The following is a 19,744-nucleotide window of genomic DNA, read 5'->3' on the forward strand; positions in this document are numbered from 1 at the left end:
ATCTCTCCGAAATGCCATCATGTTTGGTGACAATAAATGATTAAAATGCTTCTTTAATACCGACACTGATAGGAATGAAGAACATAATTATGATGAGTTACAAGAATGTTCGTACGATGCTCCTCAGCCAATGCTCAAACCACTAAATATGTTTACGTTGCATCGTAACTGTATACTATTCTGGAATTATCTGTTTTGGAATTCTCCAAAATCGTCGCCAACACACAATGTGTTCTTTTTGTTCTGGTACGACTGATGATCCGGATGAAACGATAGAAGATATACTTAACGGTGTAAACTTGCCATTCTTCACCACATGGAACATTTCTTTTTGGGATTCATGGGAGAGCCGACGGGGCATTTGTATGCCTCGGCAAATGACGGAGAGTTAGTGATTGCTCCTCGTACCCTGGAAGAGAGAGTGTAAAATAAAGTGGCTACGTTTATATATGAGGAAGCGATGCTTCTTTAGTGTAACAGAAAGTACCCTAATAATTTCCAAGAATAATTAGACGTAGTTATAAAGAAGAATCATACCACTGTATCAATGACAATTTTGTTGGCGTAAACGTAACTACGAAATCATTAATATCAAGATATTCATACCATTATATATTTGCGAAAATAATCATTTCATGACACATATACAAAAAGTGAAATCGATTGTTTAAATATTGGAAATGTCGAATAAGGTGTTTGTCCACTGGCAGAAGAAAATGTATTTTTAGGAGTCCGATTAGACCATGAGATTAAGAACTACCGTGGTAGTGATCATATTGAAATCAATTGGTATGTCGAGATCAGTATACCCACCCAAACCAATTCCACACAATCCGACCCTCACTCACACATCCCTGTGATGATGACAGAGAGCGCCCTCTTCCGCTAAACACGATGAACTGGTAATAATTACCTGAAGTACTGAGGTGGATGGATGCTTGATGCAAGGATTTGTTTGAGTGCCTCTGGCCTGTACAAGCTACACCAGATCTGACCAAAGTTGAGAAAGAAGAGCTGATCGTTGGTAAGACCTAGTCCAGGTAACTGTGGCTCTTCCTCTCCTCGTCTTTTCACCCATCTTCTGTATGCCTGCATAAGACCCATGTAATTATGGTTACAGTCCGTTATACACACTAAGAAATAGGGAATCAAATTTGAACCCTCCGGGTTGGTACAATAGCTGCACCCAAAGGGGAGCTAATGAGTGTAATTATGCTCATTTGAGGGTGCATTTAGCTATGTTAAGTACCATATAGGGTGCGAAATTGAACAATGTAATAAAGTTTCAAATTGGAACCCTTTTTAAATGTCAAGTACTATGCACCTTAACAGGATCATCTTTGCACCTATTAGGGTGCAAGCGAGCATTTTTTGGTGCATTTTTCACCTTTTGCCACTTAGGGTGCAAGCGAGCATTTCTTGGTGCATTTTTCACCTTTTGCCACTTAGGGTGCAAGATTACACCCCTGAAGATTGGTACAAGTGCTTCATTAGGGTTCAAACATTTCTTATTGTGTATACTGAAGTATTATCTTTATTATATGAGTGCGACACTCTACAAACTATTCTTTCCAATGTCACATCATCAATCAGCAATGTTCTTCGTAGAAGGATCTATGTCCACACAGATCTGAACCCCGATGCATGAATGTTACTGATTTGGTAACTTAAGTGAAATATACATTTTGTTCCTGGTTTAAGGCATGGTCACGCCGCCCGAGCGTTGTTGGAGCGGTAGGGAGAGGGGGTCGAATTTCGCTCACAAAATTGGGAAAAAAATCAAAAACAAAAATCGAAAACAAAATAAAAACAATCGAAATCGAAAATGGTGAACGGGAGCGAGCGGTGATGATTTTTTTCTTTCCGCTCGACAGCTCCAACAACGCTCGGGCGGTGTGACCATGCCTTTAACTGTTCACTTTAAAAAACGTGGTGTTAAACTGACACCAGTTGGTGGTAATAGAGAACCACACCCTGAGATGTTAAAATTACACCCTAGAGATTGAACTTAACACCAAAGAGTGCAAATGTAACAACCAAAAATGTTGTATTAACACTATAGGTGTTAAAACTATCACTGTCAATTCAACACCTGTGTAAAATAACTGTTGTTGTCCTTTATGACTTATGTACAACGATTAACACCACAGTATTTGCTGTGTTTAATCGTCGGCTACGCAGCACCGTTGCCCTGGTAGTTACCATTGGATGCCAAAGTTAACATATGAGTACTTGCAAGAAGGCCCATGCAAGGCACCTTTCTTAAATATCTGACATTTTATCATGGATGTACGTTAGATCCAATAGAATATCTGATGTGATATTGTATTTTGGAGATGAAAAGGAGGAAAGGTGATTGCTCGACAATATTTTCAATTATAGCTTCTTTATGACAACGAACTGCTTCGGACCTGCTGGAAACAGACAAGAATCTTTACAAACACATAGGCCCGAATTCACAAAGGAGGTTTCTGCAAAAACCATGGTTTCAACCGTGGGTTTTACTGATTTTGCGATTCACAAAGGTGGTTTCAAATGAAACCATGGTTTCTTAAACCCACGATTTCTAAAAACCTTGGTTTTAAACGAAACCACCTTTGTGAATTTGGGCCAGAGTCGATAGGAATTGGATATACCAGTAGTCATGGTAGTTAATGGATTAAATCTCACCTCGTAGGATTGTTTTAGACCTCCATTGTCAGCGATGATCTCACCCTGCGTCAGTGAGCCATCAAGCTACAAGCCAAAAGAGAATGATTATGGCGTAAGAACTATGGGAGCCGAACGATTGATGTATGGCAAGCTTAACTGTGTCTTGAGTGATTTCATTCGATGTAGATGTTAGATGGTGTAGACAACCTTACATTGTTTTATGAAGGTTGTCAGAACTGGCTGAAAACAATTCTGCCACTTTAAATGTTCAAATACCAGTGTCTCTATCAAAACCGAGTAAGCTGACTAAAATTAACTGAAATTGACAATGCTTAGTCAGTTCTGACAATGTTCATGATGCACTCCAACATGTAAGAGTATCATTTATTGCCTAGTCTATTCATTAATGCTAATTCCTAAGACAATATATCTTTTCTGTGATAATTTACACTACGAAAAATTTTTTGAAAGAAGCATTCTGATTATGCGTCAGGAAAAAAGTTACGTCTGATTTATGGTACTCCCCGTCTTCTTAAGGCCACACTAGGTCTACCTTCACAAAACCTTCATGTAACTTAATCCCAAAACAAATAAATTTTGAAAAATAACACATTATGCAGTAAAAAAAAAACAATTAAAATCTTTCGTCTTCAATCAATCTTGGCGCGCTTTAAGAGTGATGCCTGAGAAGCATAAATGTTTAAAAAGTCCCGCAAACAGAAATAAACTTACATAAAGATGTTTGGTAACGTTATATCAGATTTCACCTTCAAAGTTCTAGACATGCTAGACATGCTAGACATGATCGGAGTCAAACGAGACCTTCTCCATTTAAACACTTTGACAATATCTGTATTTAGGTGTTCCTTTTTATAATAAGGGTTTTTACTTACATGTATCATCTTGCCATCTACCTCTGTGCTGAAGTTTGAGTATTGGTCGATCAAACACTGCTTCTTTTCATTAAATGCTTCAATCGATCCAGACGAGAACCAAGTACGTAAGGTACCTTCCTTGTCAAATAATCGACCTACGAAAGTTAAAAAAGTAATAATGATAACGATTTGTGGATTTGGAAATGCTATATTTACATAAACAGTATCAAACAGAGGATCATAATATGTCTAATTTACATACGCACTAATGACCCCTTATATAAACACTGCGGCGAAGTCTAAAGATCTACGGCAAGGACGCATTTGAAAAAAATGACATATTTATTTTGGACATTTAAGATGCACCAACATTACCAAAAATGTGTAAATTGCTGACATTTTTAGGAAATTATAGCACTGTTTTTATTATTTGACCCCTCCCCCGATACTAAGAATAAATGCATAAAATAGCTGTCATATTCTAACTGTATTTGCTATATGCATTGTACCACTAAGTTTTCGTCTATTTGCTATGGACTATCCTTAGTTGTATAATTCTCATAGTTTACCATGCATAACCGTTCGTTGCTTATGTGGATTTTAGGTATTAAATAGATTGAACTGAATTGAATTTCTTACACGGCAAATGTTAAAAATAAATAAGCATAAACACCTTACCTGTATTATCAAAGCCATGTGTCATTTCATGTCCGATCACCATCCCGATACCACCATAATTCATAGCTCTGAAAAAAAAACAATTTTACAGAAATGAGAAATCCCGATCATAAATGTATCATTATGACAAATTGTTTGTTTCTTAATAATAATAATGATAATGATAATAATAATGGATATTTCGAGGCGCTAAAAACATGAAGTACCATAGCGCGTATACAATGTATGAATAATAATTAAACATTTCTTATGTTGAATGTGCTCTTTCATTGTTCTATATTAAATGGCAAAAGACAATTGATCCAATTATTTTATTATACAGTTGTGAATGAAATAAAGTAACCGATCAGCTGATTAATCGAACCTTTACTGTTAAAGATTCGTATCATAATTGGCTACCAGTAGTTAAGCCCCTATTTTGACCGAGATTATGTTAAACCTAAGTTTAGAATACAGGCCATTATAAGTCTAAAAGTTACCACCAGAGATAATTAGAAAAATCCTTCGTCGATGACATCGCTGAGGAAATATCGTTCTTAACCGTTGGTTCCTCATTGGAATACAGTCAGCCTTTACAATTTCAAAACTGAAAAAATAATGCCTTCTAGATTTACATTAAAATACTACGAACAATATTTACGGAACATCTAACATTACACAGGAAAATAAGACATTGCTTTGACCTGCACAAAAAATTAATGACACATGTCTGATGAGAGGAAAAACTCACTTCAAATTGTGTCTAAAGTAGAATGGAGGTTGTAATATTCCAGCAGGAAAATCTGAAAAAAATGAATTGTAGATTGAAAATATTTATTTTATATTGAAATGATGAAGCTCCGCCATTTAGTGGGAAGCACACATGAAGGATATAAAAGTAATGTAATATTTTTTGACAAAGTGAACGTAAACCGAAATACAATATATAGGCCTTTCACTGTTATCTTGATCACTGAATACACTTATTTGGGGTCTTACCTGGGTTCCAAAAGAAACTGACCAAATTTTACAAGGGCACTGCACCAATTTCACTCTGTCAAAATGAAACAATAATTTTTACACAGGCTAGTTTCAGTAATCTGTACTAAGTACTTGTCAGTAATTAACAGTTTGGTTTTATCACAGAGAGACTATAGCCCCTCACATCAATTAGTTTCAGAATCCAAAGTCACAAAATGGCAAAAGAAAAACCAATGAAAATGAGATGAAATTTACCAAAACGTCCCAGTTACATATAGTACATATCGTTTGCATGCAGGTGATTGGCTTAATCACAAAGAAGGTATGGGAAAATTAAATCAAAATTTCAAAGGAGTGGATCAACACACAGATCCCAGGGTTATGTCCTGGTAAGCGAGGGATAATCTAAACACAGTGTTTGTTTGCGTGTGGATGAGTGAGGTACACACATTGATACACACCGTGTTCAGACTATTCTCCGCTTGTCAAGATGTCTCGGGGGGGGGGGGGGTTGCGCGGGCTGTGTAATTGTTCTAATCACCTGAAATTTTGAAGTTAGTTTTATATAGATTCTTTGAGCTTGAGCCATCACTGAAAAATGCCCATTTAGGACATGTGTAATAAACTGGGAATTTTGTTTAATTCCGCCTCATTTTCATTGGTCTTTCCTTTGCCACTTTGTGAATCTGGATTCTGAAACTAATTGAAATGCGAAGGTCTATAATTGCCTCTCTGTTGTTGAACCAATCTCTTAATTATTGACATGTATACTAAGTACAGTTTACTGAAACTAGCCTGTGTTAAAATATTGTTTCATTTTGACAAAGTGGAATTAGTGCAGTACCCTTATAAAGTTTGATCAGTTTCTTTTGGAAACCAGTTTACTTCAAGCAAACATACATTTGTTATCCGAATCATATTTGTACTGGTATTGTGAAAGTCGTTATCGTTACAACTACTATTTCTACACAGTTGTTGTTATCATCATTGCTACTATTGTAACTATTTTGTCATCATTATAATTTATTATTATCGAAATGGCTATTATCAATATTATTCTTTTTATCAATATAATTACATACTTCATTAAGATCATATTTCGTATTATCACAGCAAATACTACTTACACATTCTATTGTAGTTATTCAGGTAGTATGCATTAACCGTTACTGGTGACTCCAAATCTCTGTAGTAATGAGGTGTCAAGATAAGTTCATTGAAATCATATTATTTCCAGGTTCGTTTATCACATTGAAATTTCAATCGCGATTCGCTTGCTTTGCCAGTTTGACAATATACAAGACGAATGAAAGGTGCTTGAAATCATGTTTTTCTCAAAATACTTCTACTCACACTCATTGGCGGCGGAAGCCAACAAATTTAGGGGGTGTCCACCTGAAAATTTGGGATGGACACAGGAAAAAAATTGGAAAAGCGCCCCCCAAAAAGGTTATCAACCACCTAAATTTTAGAGTTGCTAACCAAAAAATTTTGACAAGGAAAAAAAAAAGTTAATCAACCTAATTTTTTTTTGGACCACACACGTTTCAGGGGGGTCCACGTGAATTTAGGGGGGGGGGGGGAAGCAGGAAAATAATTGACAAGCAAAGAAAAAAAAGGTTATCAAAAATAAATTGGGGGGGGGGGGACCGTCCCCCCAACTAAAATTCCCCCCGCTTCCGACGCATATGTTCACACTTCAGGCGTTCATTATTTTCTTTTACATATCATGGCACATAGTAACAAAATATGTTAAAAATATTACATTTTCGTAGGAAAATTATATGGAACTTATCGGACGTTACAATAGAGATCTTGATTATTGACAAGGAGACATTAACTGTAAAAACAAATGCAGAGATTATTATCAAAATAAGATGTTAGATTTCTATCATCATTTTATTTAACAATAACAATCAGGTTTACATTACTACTTTAACTTACTTTTTGTAGTGTTATTACAATGAGTACAATTATCATTTTACGCATATTTTATATCTACTTATTCAATTATTTCAATATTTCATTATAATCATTATCTTGTACTGGTTTAATTTTTCATAATTTCGTTCATCTGTTATAGATTAATTTTGTTGTATATTGTAAAATGACGTCAGAACCGGCAAACCGGCAATCGTTGAGAAAGATTTGAATTTGACCGTTTGAGGGCGTCTTGCTTGTTTGCCTCGTCACGGTAACGTGTTATTAGCTCAGTTGCAGTGTATCTTCATTTTATCTCGTGATACAAATCCAAATGACGTGAGTAAAGTTACTTTTTATCTTAAAGTTTATTAGTTATATTATCGTTTAAGCTGAGTGGAATGATTAAATATGGTCAGTAAGTACTGGATTAGTGTGTAAAAATTACGTCGTGAATTAGTTGTTCACATGAAACATTGCATACGTGTACACGTGAATGTAGTGGCGCAATTTCAAGCGCACTTAACAGTCGCATAAAGAAACGGCAATGCGGCGCCTTCGGACTAGCGATGAATGTATTGTTATTCACATGCATTAAGAATGTAAGACATACGATGTGTCCTAGAAGGATTTCAAGGTCATTTCTGGTTGTTTATTTGATTTCAATGCCTGACATGATTTAGTGTACCTGATATAACATACATAGAAGGGCGTCAATGTTATTTATGGTTGTTGATTTGTTTTTATTTTGAAATCAGGTGCTACAGAAATAATATTGATATCTGATATGTTTTTGCTCAAGTAAGTTCGTACAACCATTATTTAATCATTGTTTACTCTGTATTAAAGTGCCAATTGAACGGCATTGTCTCCATATACATCAAGAAACAGGACTAATGGTCTGATTCCTGGGTTGTAATTTGTAAAGTTCTGCGTATCACACGACACAACCATTGTTCTTTATTCATTCATTTTATTTTTATTTATTCCTTATTTATATTCTTATTTTGTTTCATTGCATTCTATCTTGTTTTATTTTGATTATTATCAATGTTATTATTATTATTACCACAATATCCTCTTTCGTTCTTTCTTTCTTTTTTTTCACTGCGCCTTGGGCACTCTGCCGGGTGGATTTGGCGCATTACAAATCACATATATTATATATATATATATATATATCGGTTTTTTTGGGGGGGGGGGGATACTTACTCTCGTCCATCAAATTTTGTTTTTCGTTGGGCCACCATTTGTCTGGCTCCATTTTTCCATAGCTCCACAATATTCTCAAAGTGATTGTGTCTGGTAATGTTCACCTGCGAAAATGGGGAAGCAAAAGGCTGTATAAATGAAGTCATTTTTGGTTGAAATTACAATATTTATATCATCATACTTTGTTTGACTTGATAAGTTGTATCAAGTAGCAACGGATGATAATGGAAATTGTCTGTTCACCTCTGATTTCGGTTGTCATTACAATTGATTTTTTAATCTATCAACAAAATATATTTACTATTTTTTTTCTCTGGATGGGTGGGGGTATAAGAATACAACAAAAACCATTAATTATGATAATAATCGAAATCACTACATGGAGGCTTAAGCCTTAAAAAAAAAGATCGTTTAAACTTTCATAGTTACTAAACATGGCAAACACAAATCTGGATGATTCATTGACTTCATTTTATATCTATCAAGAATGTCCAAGCATGGCGATCTAAGCAAATTGTATGCTGGAAAATGGATCCAATAGTTCTCAGGTATTGCCCATAGCTGGTTATCAGCTGTTTTGCAACGTACTCATCAGTGGTATCATCGCTTTTCTAATTTCATGTCATTTATTTACAATAATAATTGAGAGAAATTCAGTTTACCAACACAGCTTGAATAGCATTGGCTCTTACTATGAACGACTCTCATCTGACCAGCTTGTTTACCCAGAATGCAATATCGTGATTACGAGGTCATGTGATATACCAAATGAGTAGGCAAAATTACAAATTAAGAAAAACATAATGAAAACATGAGGACTGGTATTGTCGTACAACGAGCGTTTTTGCCTAATCGCTGATGTTTGCGATTGGACATTAAGGAGGTATTCTATATTTCGATGTAGATTGGCGTCAAAGTAAGGCATGACTGCATTGCATGCATGATGTCTATGAAGTCATATTATTGCAGTGAACTTCATTCTGTACATTGCAAAATACCAACTAAATCGATATGAAAAGCGATAATTATTGAATCCCAGAGGATTCATGACATAACTAAATGATCACATTACTACATGTAGGTTGTTTTTCGAAAAAAAGTTTAATACCGCTACTCACATCTTTAAATTCTTTATTCACGGATTCGTTGTTTTTAAGGTTTTCATCATATCCAATAAGATCGTAGGTTGCGGTTGCCTGCAAAATACAAAATGATGAGAAAGTCATCGGATGAATGCATAAAATAATACATATTGTCAATCTTTGATTGGATAGTACGATTTCAATTTAAAAGCTTGTGGAATGTAATATGTAGAAACAGAGCCGCAGTCGCAGGTCCTGCGGAGCTTTCGTTTTTGAAGACGGGATGCTTGTACAACAGTTGAAATCACTATCTGTCTGTACAGTCGGGTGTTATGTTTTTCGTACAGCAAATTAATCGTTTTTTTTATTATTTATGATTTTAGGTTAAGAACGAATCTGCATTGACGTACACATAAGGTATATAAATGGTATGCTTAATCTCTTGTTGATTTTATCACAACGCCGATTCAATCAAAAAACATTTGTAAAAACTGGATGACTACGGAAAGCCCAGACATGCCAGAGGTGATGCATGCCAGATGGTCGTACAAATTCTTAACTAGAGTCTGTGCACAAAATTTAAAGGGGAATCCAGCCTTGGTCATACAATGTTGTTGCAATAAAGAAAAATAAATAAAACAAAATAGTGAAAATTTGGAAGAAAAAAATCGGACAACCAATAGGAAAGTTATGGCTGCTTCGCGCGATATTTCCGAAACGCAAAAAATAGCGCTGCAATATTTTATGACATTTTCTTTAAAGTCTCACGCAATTTTTGAGACCGAATTCGCGACATACGGGTATAGCAACGCGACGCCACATAACTTTTATCAAACAATGTCATGCTGAAAATTGCTCATTTTTATAGTCGTTATAATTGTTCAATGGTCTGTAATAATTTCCGTTAAAAAAATGAAAAAAATACATAAGAAATTAAAAAAAACAAAGAAACACATTAGGAAAGAATTGACTTTCGCAATTTTTCTTTGTGGAAACTTTTAAATTAGATTACAAAGATGATCTGGGGAAATACAATCTTGAAGCTAAATTGGGTGTTGAATATGCAAATAATGTTTTTCACGACTAAATGTGTATTTTATATTCATAATACATAAAATCTAACTATTTTCAGAATTTTCCTTTTTATATACTGGCTTGTAATTTATGTGGTAAAGAATGTGCGTGTCAAACTTCGGTGCGATTGCACGAACGGCGGCCGAAATCAGAATTTGAATTCAAATAGAACAGTCCTTTGAGGATTCACTCAGACTAAGTAGATTTCAAATTGGCAACTTGGTAAGTGAATTATGACAGGGGACATGGAAAGCTTTCCCATAGGCCATATGTTTTTAAATATTAGGATTTATGGTTTTCTCCTAAGTACTCATTCCCCTGGGGTGGTAATCTAAATATAGCAAAGGTATTGTTTTATGTCCTCATGAAAGAAAAATATTATTGTAAGTAAAACTTTTGAAGAACAAAATGACATTTTAGTCGTTTTATATATTAGAGTACATGGAAGACTAGTCCGTGCCTTTTCTGACTATGAAATCACATACGCGAACAATTTGAAGTATCCATGGGTTTAGTAGTTACCAATATTTAAAACTCTAAAAAATTGTAATTTTCTTATTGTTTGTCCGATATTGTTCAGACGTTGACCAATAAACTTGTCTATATTTCTAATATTTTTTCTCTAAATACAAATTTTTATTTGGGTTGGATGGTAAGAATAAACATATTCTTCCCGTAACCATGTTGACGGCATACCCAGGTACCGTTATGTGAAAGTAAATTACTGTTTACACGAAGTGTCGTTTTCATCCTGTTCATATTCGAACTCGTCGAATATTTCCGTGTCGAGTCTAAAGAATGACGTCAGTATGAGGGATCATGTAATGCTATCGTAAAAACAATCATGAAATGAACCGATATCGAAATGAAATTATCGAACCTTTGCAACGGCTTCTTGTTTGGTGTCGTCATCCATCCAATCAGTATCTTCTAAAGTATCCAATAAAACTCCCCGGATGTCGTGAACCATCATCTTGGCCTGTAATGTGCAACATACAATAATATTGTTAATGGATATGCACTTTCAGAAGTGTTTTGACGAACCTATATATCTTGTTGTTTAACATACGAATCTACTAAATGTTGGTTAAAAGAAATATGCATGTCAAACGAATGGAGACCTTTAGTAACCAAAATAATGTACCTCCGGTAGGTTTATAAGTAAACCAATATGATAGGTTGCTCGAAACATTTCTGAGAATGTCTGGGAAGGAGAGTACAAAGAAATAACTTAGATATGCGCGGGTCCTTTGGATAAATTCAAATATGTCGTTAATTTACGTTGAATTGCAACTTAATCTTCTTGTTACTCCTAATCACATTTAATTCCTAAAAAATATTGACTCTCAGGCTTAAGTTTTCTGAGAATTCCCTTTATGCAATATCAACTAGTTTCTATTTTTTATCAGTCGATGCTATAATTTAGACAGGAAATGGCGTCCACTGACTGGCAAAACTGAGATTTGCGGCAACATTGGGTCCCCAAAATGGTCTCTTCTGACCTCACATTCCCCAAAAAGAAAGTTGAACAAAGACACAATTTCTTACATGCTTCAATGAATGAGTGTTGTGGAGGGAATACTTGTTAGTGTCAAGTTCTGAGAAAACCTAGACTGAATATTGTAGGTTTGATGAAAAGGAATGAAAAGAGAGGAAATGGAAAGGGGGAATGGCAAAGACCTGGACATGCTGAGAACATGGGACGTTTCATGAAGAATTCTAGGAGTGTTTTCACCGACAGATCTTAAAAGCTACTGACCATCCTTGCAGCTTATGGGCCGTGAACGAATTAAACCACTGGTAATATTCTTTGTCAAAATGTTCTCCCAGATCATTTGACAACATAGTTAAACAATGATAAATGAAATGAAATTTTGAAATACACAGTCAGGATAAGTCTTCGAAAGTCTGAACCAGTCAAAATGCGTCTTTCATGCAATTGCTAAAACTTTTTCCTATCTTCGTTTTTTTTGAGGGAATACCTTATAGTTCATATATTATTATTCCTTTACAGAAGCTCCTCCAAGGTTCAGAATGTCAATGTTAAAGGGTGATACCTCTATCTTGCTTTGTTCATCAAAGTGTCTCCGGATGAACATGGCCCCGACAGCGCTACTCATCAGTCCTTTACACCGTTTAACACAGGTCTTCCACCGGGGTTCGGCAGCCCTGTCGCCGTCCACCACCTTACGGTACTCCAGCCGATGATAAAGTAACCTTGGGCATAGATAATCCATGCTTCTCATGGTTACCCTCCACATCAAGAAATTTGCCACCACCCTTCAAGGAGAAGAAAACACAATACAAGGTATGGTAACCATCAGTGGCGGACTGTGACCCGGAGAAGACAAAGCATTGGAGGGGCACAGCATTGTTCACAAACAATAGAGTGCCCCTCCAATCAATTTTCTCCTCCGGGTCACGGCCCGCCACTGGTAGCCATGGCAATGGTTGTTGCCATGCGAGGAAAGGTGCACTCATCTCTTCGGGTCGCCTTTTCCAGAATGGCCAGTAGACCTGAATCAACCATTTACAATACAATTTCTAGTGAGATGAAGTGTCATTGAATTTCGTTTGGCTCTGACCCTGAGGTCCTGACTCTCTTTCTTTGCTTTACATGAAAAGCTAGGATGTTTGTTGTTGGTATTCATTTTGTCAACACGCTGATAGAAAGCCAAGCTAACAAAGAATTGATTTATTACAGTAACCGGTGGTACCAACGTTTCAGATTAAGGCAAATTCCCCGCCCCATATTGTCCCTTATTTTGCCTTCAAGCTCTTCAGTTGGGAGTTCAAGTTTTTCTTGCCCTGCCCTACCACACATACTTACTTTCGCCATCCATTTCCTCCCTCCTGCTACCCCCTCCCCCACAAATAAACACAGTACAGCTAGTTTATAGGTTTCATATTATTCCTACCTTTTTGGAGTTCTTGAAACTACATCGGCGATCTGTATTAGATAAGGCAGATTTAATGTGTTGAACTGTTCTGACTCGGTGAGAGTACCATCGTCGAAGACTAAGGAGAGATACCTAAACCAATCGATCTAAACAGAAACAAATGGAAAAGGTTTTACAATGAAGCGAAATATAAAACTAAAACCTTATAGATTAACTCGTCATATTTCACCATCTTGAAGTAAAATATTTTCTTGTTGTTGATTGATTTCTCGTTAGTTTCATTCAGCACTGGGAATGTGGGCCTATTAAAAAGTCTTTCAGCACTAATGTAGTCGTTAGATCATTAGGCCGGGCCTAACGATAAACAACAAAAAACAATACTCTAAAAGGAACATAGTGGCCATTGTTTGTATTATAATTATTATCAGTAGTAGAAATAGTAGTAGTAGTCGTAGGAGTAGTAGCAGTAGTAGTAGTAGCAGCAGTTGTAGTAGGAGTAGTAGAAATAGTATTAGTAGTAGTAGTAGAAGTAGTAGTAGTAGAAGTAGTAGTAGTAGTATCACTAGTATAACTATCATTATTTTATTGCTTTGAATATTAGTACCATAATTGTTATTCATATATATTATTATTATTATCGTTATCATTATATTATCATTTGAATGTTAATTATTCCTTTAATAATGAAGAAAAGAATGCTACTAACTTGTATCACTAGTATAACTAGTATCACTAGTATAACTATCATTATTTTATTGCTTTGAATATTAGTACCATAATTGTTATTCATATATATTATTATTATTATCGTTATCATTATATTATCATTTGAATGTTAATTATTCCTTTAATAATGAAGAAAGGAATGCTACTAACTTGTATCACTAGTATAACTAGTATCACTAGTATAACTATCATTATTTTATTGCTTTGAATATTAGTACCATAATTGTTATTCATATATATTATTATTATTATCGTTATCATTATATTATCATTTGAATGTTAATTATTCCTTTAATAATGAAGAAAAGAATGCTACTAACTTGCGGAGCCATTTTCCCTAGGTTCTGTATCGTTGTTTTGTTGTATATCTCCAGGTAATTCCTTCTTTGTGCTTTTGGTAACGAGGCCTAAGTGACAAAAATAACGAAAACAAGCTGCAATAATTAGCCCCAGTAATACAGAGGAATAATGCAGACGAACTATAACGTTCATGTAAGATATCATTTGGTTGTATTCCAAAAATCGATGGAGACGGGGATTTATCTAAAATATAGGATCGAGAGTATGGTAAATGAATTTAGCATTTTCAGTAAATAGATGCAATGCAAAATATCAAAGTAAATATAACTCCTTGCTCAACGGCCGTGCCGTGAATCAAACTTATGTCGGCATTGTAGTCAGGTGCATTAGGCCAGTTGGGCACACCTTTCTTGTTTTAGACAATAGTTTATCCTGGCACACATATGTTCCAATGTTTGTATACATTTTATATATGATTTAAGAAAGGGAGGCGCGATGTAAGGTTTTGGTGAAGACGTCCCCTGCAATTGATTTCCAAGTACATGGTATTATTGATAAACGAGGCTAAAGGGACGGTCCGGGCTGAAAATATTTTGATCTAAATAGATGAATAAAACTTACAAAACGAGATAACGAAGTTATCAATATTTTGCGAAAATAGTTATATGCACATGGTCATGAATATTCATTAGATGGGCAAATGACTTTCCTTTGTCTTATGTTATTACATGAAATCATAATTGTTTCATTTTTTCTTACATGTGTAAACGATGCTTTTCCATTGTGGTGAAATAAGTTGCAGCAATAAATAACTAATGCACTTGATCAGTTGTCAATTTGAAGGAACATAATTTTATATGATAAAATACAAAAGAACAAGTGGGGATATGACGTCATCAGTCCACCTAATGAATATTCATGAAGACATGCGAGAACTGTTTCACCGGAATAATGCACATCTTTCAAATTAAATAACTTCGTTCTTTAATTTCCGATTTTGATCAAAATAATTTTCAGCATTTTGCTGAATCTTCAGCCTGGACCATGTATTGAAAATTTATTCAATAATCAAGTATTCCGCCTAGCATTGCTAAAGTGTGAAATTACAATGACAAACTGTTTTCTGGGTCATTGATGAAAACCAGCGTTTTGCTGATCTTTTGTACAAATGTATGATATCAAATAAATGAATAAATAATGAAAGTGTTTCTAGATTATGATTAGTTAGTTTTATTACACTATTACACATCAACGTTTATATGAAATCAACAATTTCTGGCTCACGTTGGCAATTTCTCTCTCGAAGTCGTAAGCTGCATTCATCTCTTGTGCGATGTAGGAGTCATTCAGCTCCGGTCTTAGTTCCTTCACGATTGATTTCATGTAGGCTATGTAGGCACTCACCAGCTATACCACAAACAAACATATAAAACATATACATCATATATATATATATATATATATATATATATGTATTATGAAAATGACTTATGCATGTATGTTTACCATAAAATCACCGTAATACAACAAACAATTGGTACTGTAATAATAATTGTCGAATATAAATTTAATTTAATTTAATAATAATTAAATGTAAGATAAACTACAATAGCAAATGCTACTATATAAATGATGCTTTTATTGTAAAGTTATTTTCATGACTCGCAATATTTCCAAAAATGCATAGTAAATGAAATACCACTTTCTTAAGAGATTTTTTTTTTGTTTAAAACATTTTCTTCATTTTGACCATTTTCTGGTGGGTGTTTCATAAAGCTGTTCGTCAGTTAAGAGTTCCTTTTAGGACGACTGGTGATCCTTTCTTACGTGCTAAATAATTACCGATGGACATTTAATGGTGGATATTATTTACCAAAAAGAAAAAAAAATCACCAGTCATTCTTAAAGTCACTTTCCACTTACGAACAGCTTGATGAAACGGTCTCCGGTCTTTATACGCGAGCAATTGGGATGCCGGAAATGAAGAATGTACACGCTCGCATATTAGCGGTTATGCCTTGAATTTAGCGAAGCTGAAATTTATGGGTTTTCTCTTTTTTGGTGGTTCTTACGAATTGACTATACAAACTTCCGGAACAAGCGCGAGCTTATCAAATTATAAACATACAAATGTGGGAATTCTTTATTTTATTTATTTATTTTTTGGCATCGTTTGGAAACACATTTGTATCACATGAAGACACGCTAATAAACATGCCTCATTTCATTACAGGTACTATTTCACAATGCAGATAGAAAAAAATAGAAGAGAGACAGAGAAGGGGAGACAACTTAAGATATTGTACGATGTGACTAGACGATAGAGCACTACATGCAACTGCACCAGTTACCGATTTTGGCGGGAATAAGGTTGTTTTATTGCATGATATGATAGAATTGGAAAGAGCGCGTGCGCGCGAGAGAGAAAGAGACAAAAAGTGGAAGACTGAAATGAATAGAAAAGGGTAGGGACTAGCATGTTCTGTGATTAACAATAGCAAAAACGAAATTTTGATATGAAGTAGGTAAGGGAAAGGTTATGCTCTGCGACGAGCGGAGTGTTCAAGAACAAAGAAAATGTATTGTCAAATGCACTTAATAACAAAGAACTAGCAAAAGGTCTTTATCGGAAATAGACCAGTTCGTAGTTACTTCATGGACAATTTTGGTCAAATGACCTTTCATTTCTTCCATCATGATAGGCAGATTTCAAAGCAAGATATTACATAAGCTTGCCTTACATAACAGGATGAAGAAATTGAATAGACCAGGTGACTAGAATAGCATTCCAATGAACACTTAATGAAGGTATTTGTTGCATTCCTACTTTGAATGCATATCTTAGCATGTTGCACAATGTACTTGACAAACTGTGAAATACCAGTCGTTCGTGGAAGCATTGTTGTTTTTTTGTGGATGTAAATGAAAACGACAATTCAAAAGAATATATGAATAATCAAGACATCAAAGTTGGTGCTTATCTCATTAGATTTTAAAGCACCATGTCACTTTAGTACAAATGACCTTTTTCTGATCATGCGTAGAATCTTTTGATCATGCGCAGAAAGGAACTACGAACTGGCTTATCGGTAAACCAAAATAGCAGTTTCGTCCTTATCTCTTGACAAATGACGTATTCGGAATTTCTCGTAAGCTCCGAAACTTAGGACAAAACTGCTCCCAACCGTCGGTGTCATTTTACGAAATTTTCAGTACATTTATTGTATTCTTGGCCTCTCCGTAAGTCATGGAGTAAAAGCCCGTTATTGCGTCTTCGCAATAAACTCCCTACACCTGAACATGATAGAATTACATGACAAACCTGTTAAATTAAGCAAGAAATGAAATATTGTGAAAGTATCACACATACCCTGTCAGATTTATCTCTGAGGAAGTCTTCCCTTGATTTCATTCCAAGATCAGGCTGATCTAGCTGTCATAAAGCAAGATTTAAAATCATTTGTTATACCAGAGGTTTTCGAAAAAAATTGCTTCTTGAAAACCTTGAAGAAGTACTCTCCCATAAAAAAATCGTACACGCGTATGCTGTCCTGGAGAGGCTTCTTTTAGATACGTCAAAAATCCAAGAATAGAAATTTGAAATTTTCGAATGGATAAGATACATTACGATTGTTGACATTTAACATTCCAATTCTTTTTCTATACAGAGGGTGTAAAAGATGGATACACGCGCACCATATTGGATGTTGTAAATTCGGACTGTCTACTGAAGATGCCATCTTATCAACGGCAACATCAGCATCAGCATCCAACAGAATGACGGAGCACAAACCCCTCCAAGATAAGGGTTACGCTTTGAGGAGAGTGATCCTTCAAGTTGAGGTTCAACGATCAAGGTAATGAGCTTTAAAAGATCTAGTTTTATCATTTCACTTTCATTATAGCTGTCAACTATAACTGTCAAATAATTATATTTAGATTTAATAATGAGACCTAAGGTTAGTGTGATATCACATTTTTAAAAATAGTTTTACATGATTAACATAATTATCTAACGTTTGCCTTAAACAATGCAAAGTGGCATATAAAATGTCATCCAAATTGGGGACAAAAATTAACTGCACTGTTAAAAACCCTGATTTTACAGGGGAAAAGGATTTTGCAGAAAGCAATAACAGAATCATTCTGTAAATTCATAAAACAGAAATTGTTCTGCAATTTAACAGAACAGGTCTGTTTTAAAAAGAAAATTTGTAAGGTTCCACACACCAAATACCAATGTTCTGTAAGTTTACGCAATCTGGTAAGATTACAGGTGTTCTCGAGACTCTGCTGCAGGAACTTCTTTTATTTTAAGGAAATTTTTTTAAACAGTGTGTGATGGTCATTTACTTACGAAAATTAGCGTCTGGCTGGACTCTGTGACATCCTTCATTAATTGATGTTTAAACAGGTAATTTGTGTTGTGGAATTGCCGAATTCGGGCAAGAACTTCTTCAAGAATCCAGTTTTCCTCGTCGAAAGTGTCACTGACAATCGGCCATCCTCCAAGATCATCAACAAACTGTAGGAGCGGTTCGACGTCCCTCCTGATAACAGCAGCTTTAAGACGGTATGATTGACATGTAAGACGAATTGTTAAAGATCATAAACCATTGGAGTTATTTCGTATTTTACTTTTTTAACCTATAAGGGGCTAAATTCTACTGAAGTCCCTCTCCCTTCATATACTCGCGAGATTGCCTGTCGTGTCTCCGCGTGAAATATTTACAAGGATATATGTATGCTTATGGGTCAAAGTCGGGAATACTCTTTTAAAAATATTGAATATGGGGTGTTTTAACATATATTTTGTTTGCGAGGAGTCTTCGGGAAATTAAGGGGAGTTTCTAAAATTTGTCTATTACATTTGATTAGATTGTAATTTTAGTGACTTACACTTAATATGAAAATATTGATCACTGAACGGATTGTTGAACGTGGTCCCAGTTATAATAATGATTGTGCTCACTTACCTTCGTCTATGCAGGCTTCATATAAATGTTTTACTTTCGACTCTGCTTCGTTTTCTGTTGGTACAGAGGGTTCTTCCAATAAACCTGATTGGTAAGAGTATAGTCGAGAAAAAAATATATCGAGTCATTTAATACTTCTTGTAGAAAAAAAAATAATGAAGAGTCATGAATACCAAATAATTGTTTTATCTGATTTTTTTTGCGCTCAAGTAGAGCAATACAATCTTAGTTAGTATTTTGGATAATACAGATTTAGGTTCATCAGATGTTTTTATTTTCTACCAAAATTTTCTGGTAATTACATTAAATACCAGAACATCATAAATACAAGCAGATTATTGCTGGAACGGACGTGTTTAGATGAGAGAGCAGACATGTAAATACATATT

General features: G+C 35.0%; 1 protein-coding gene across 1 annotated transcript in view; it reads right to left on the reverse strand.

Annotated features, from left to right (window-relative positions):
- The window catches only part of LOC121427657 (neprilysin-1-like), a 59,713-nt gene continuing 39,969 nt past the window's right edge, over positions 1–19,744 (reverse strand). Inside the window, exons 4-20 of the mRNA XM_041624170.1 lie at positions 19,356–19,439; positions 18,737–18,942; positions 17,750–17,812; positions 15,664–15,786; positions 14,400–14,486; positions 13,372–13,499; positions 12,511–12,733; positions 11,334–11,432; positions 9,416–9,493; positions 8,298–8,401; positions 6,293–6,351; positions 4,936–4,987; positions 4,206–4,273; positions 3,546–3,682; positions 2,671–2,736; positions 914–1,089; positions 1–409 (exon numbers count right to left, since the gene is read on the reverse strand). Of these exons, the coding sequence (XP_041480104.1) occupies positions 310–409; positions 914–1,089; positions 2,671–2,736; positions 3,546–3,682; positions 4,206–4,273; positions 4,936–4,987; positions 6,293–6,351; positions 8,298–8,401; positions 9,416–9,493; positions 11,334–11,432; positions 12,511–12,733; positions 13,372–13,499; positions 14,400–14,486; positions 15,664–15,786; positions 17,750–17,812; positions 18,737–18,942; positions 19,356–19,439 (1,853 nt within the window). The 3' untranslated portion in view covers positions 1–309. The remainder of the gene's footprint in view (positions 410–913; positions 1,090–2,670; positions 2,737–3,545; positions 3,683–4,205; positions 4,274–4,935; positions 4,988–6,292; positions 6,352–8,297; positions 8,402–9,415; positions 9,494–11,333; positions 11,433–12,510; positions 12,734–13,371; positions 13,500–14,399; positions 14,487–15,663; positions 15,787–17,749; positions 17,813–18,736; positions 18,943–19,355; positions 19,440–19,744) is intronic.

Source organism: Lytechinus variegatus, chromosome 14 (assembly GCF_018143015.1).
Source record: "Lytechinus variegatus isolate NC3 chromosome 14, Lvar_3.0, whole genome shotgun sequence".
Classification (NCBI taxonomy): domain Eukaryota; kingdom Metazoa; phylum Echinodermata; class Echinoidea; order Temnopleuroida; family Toxopneustidae; genus Lytechinus; species Lytechinus variegatus.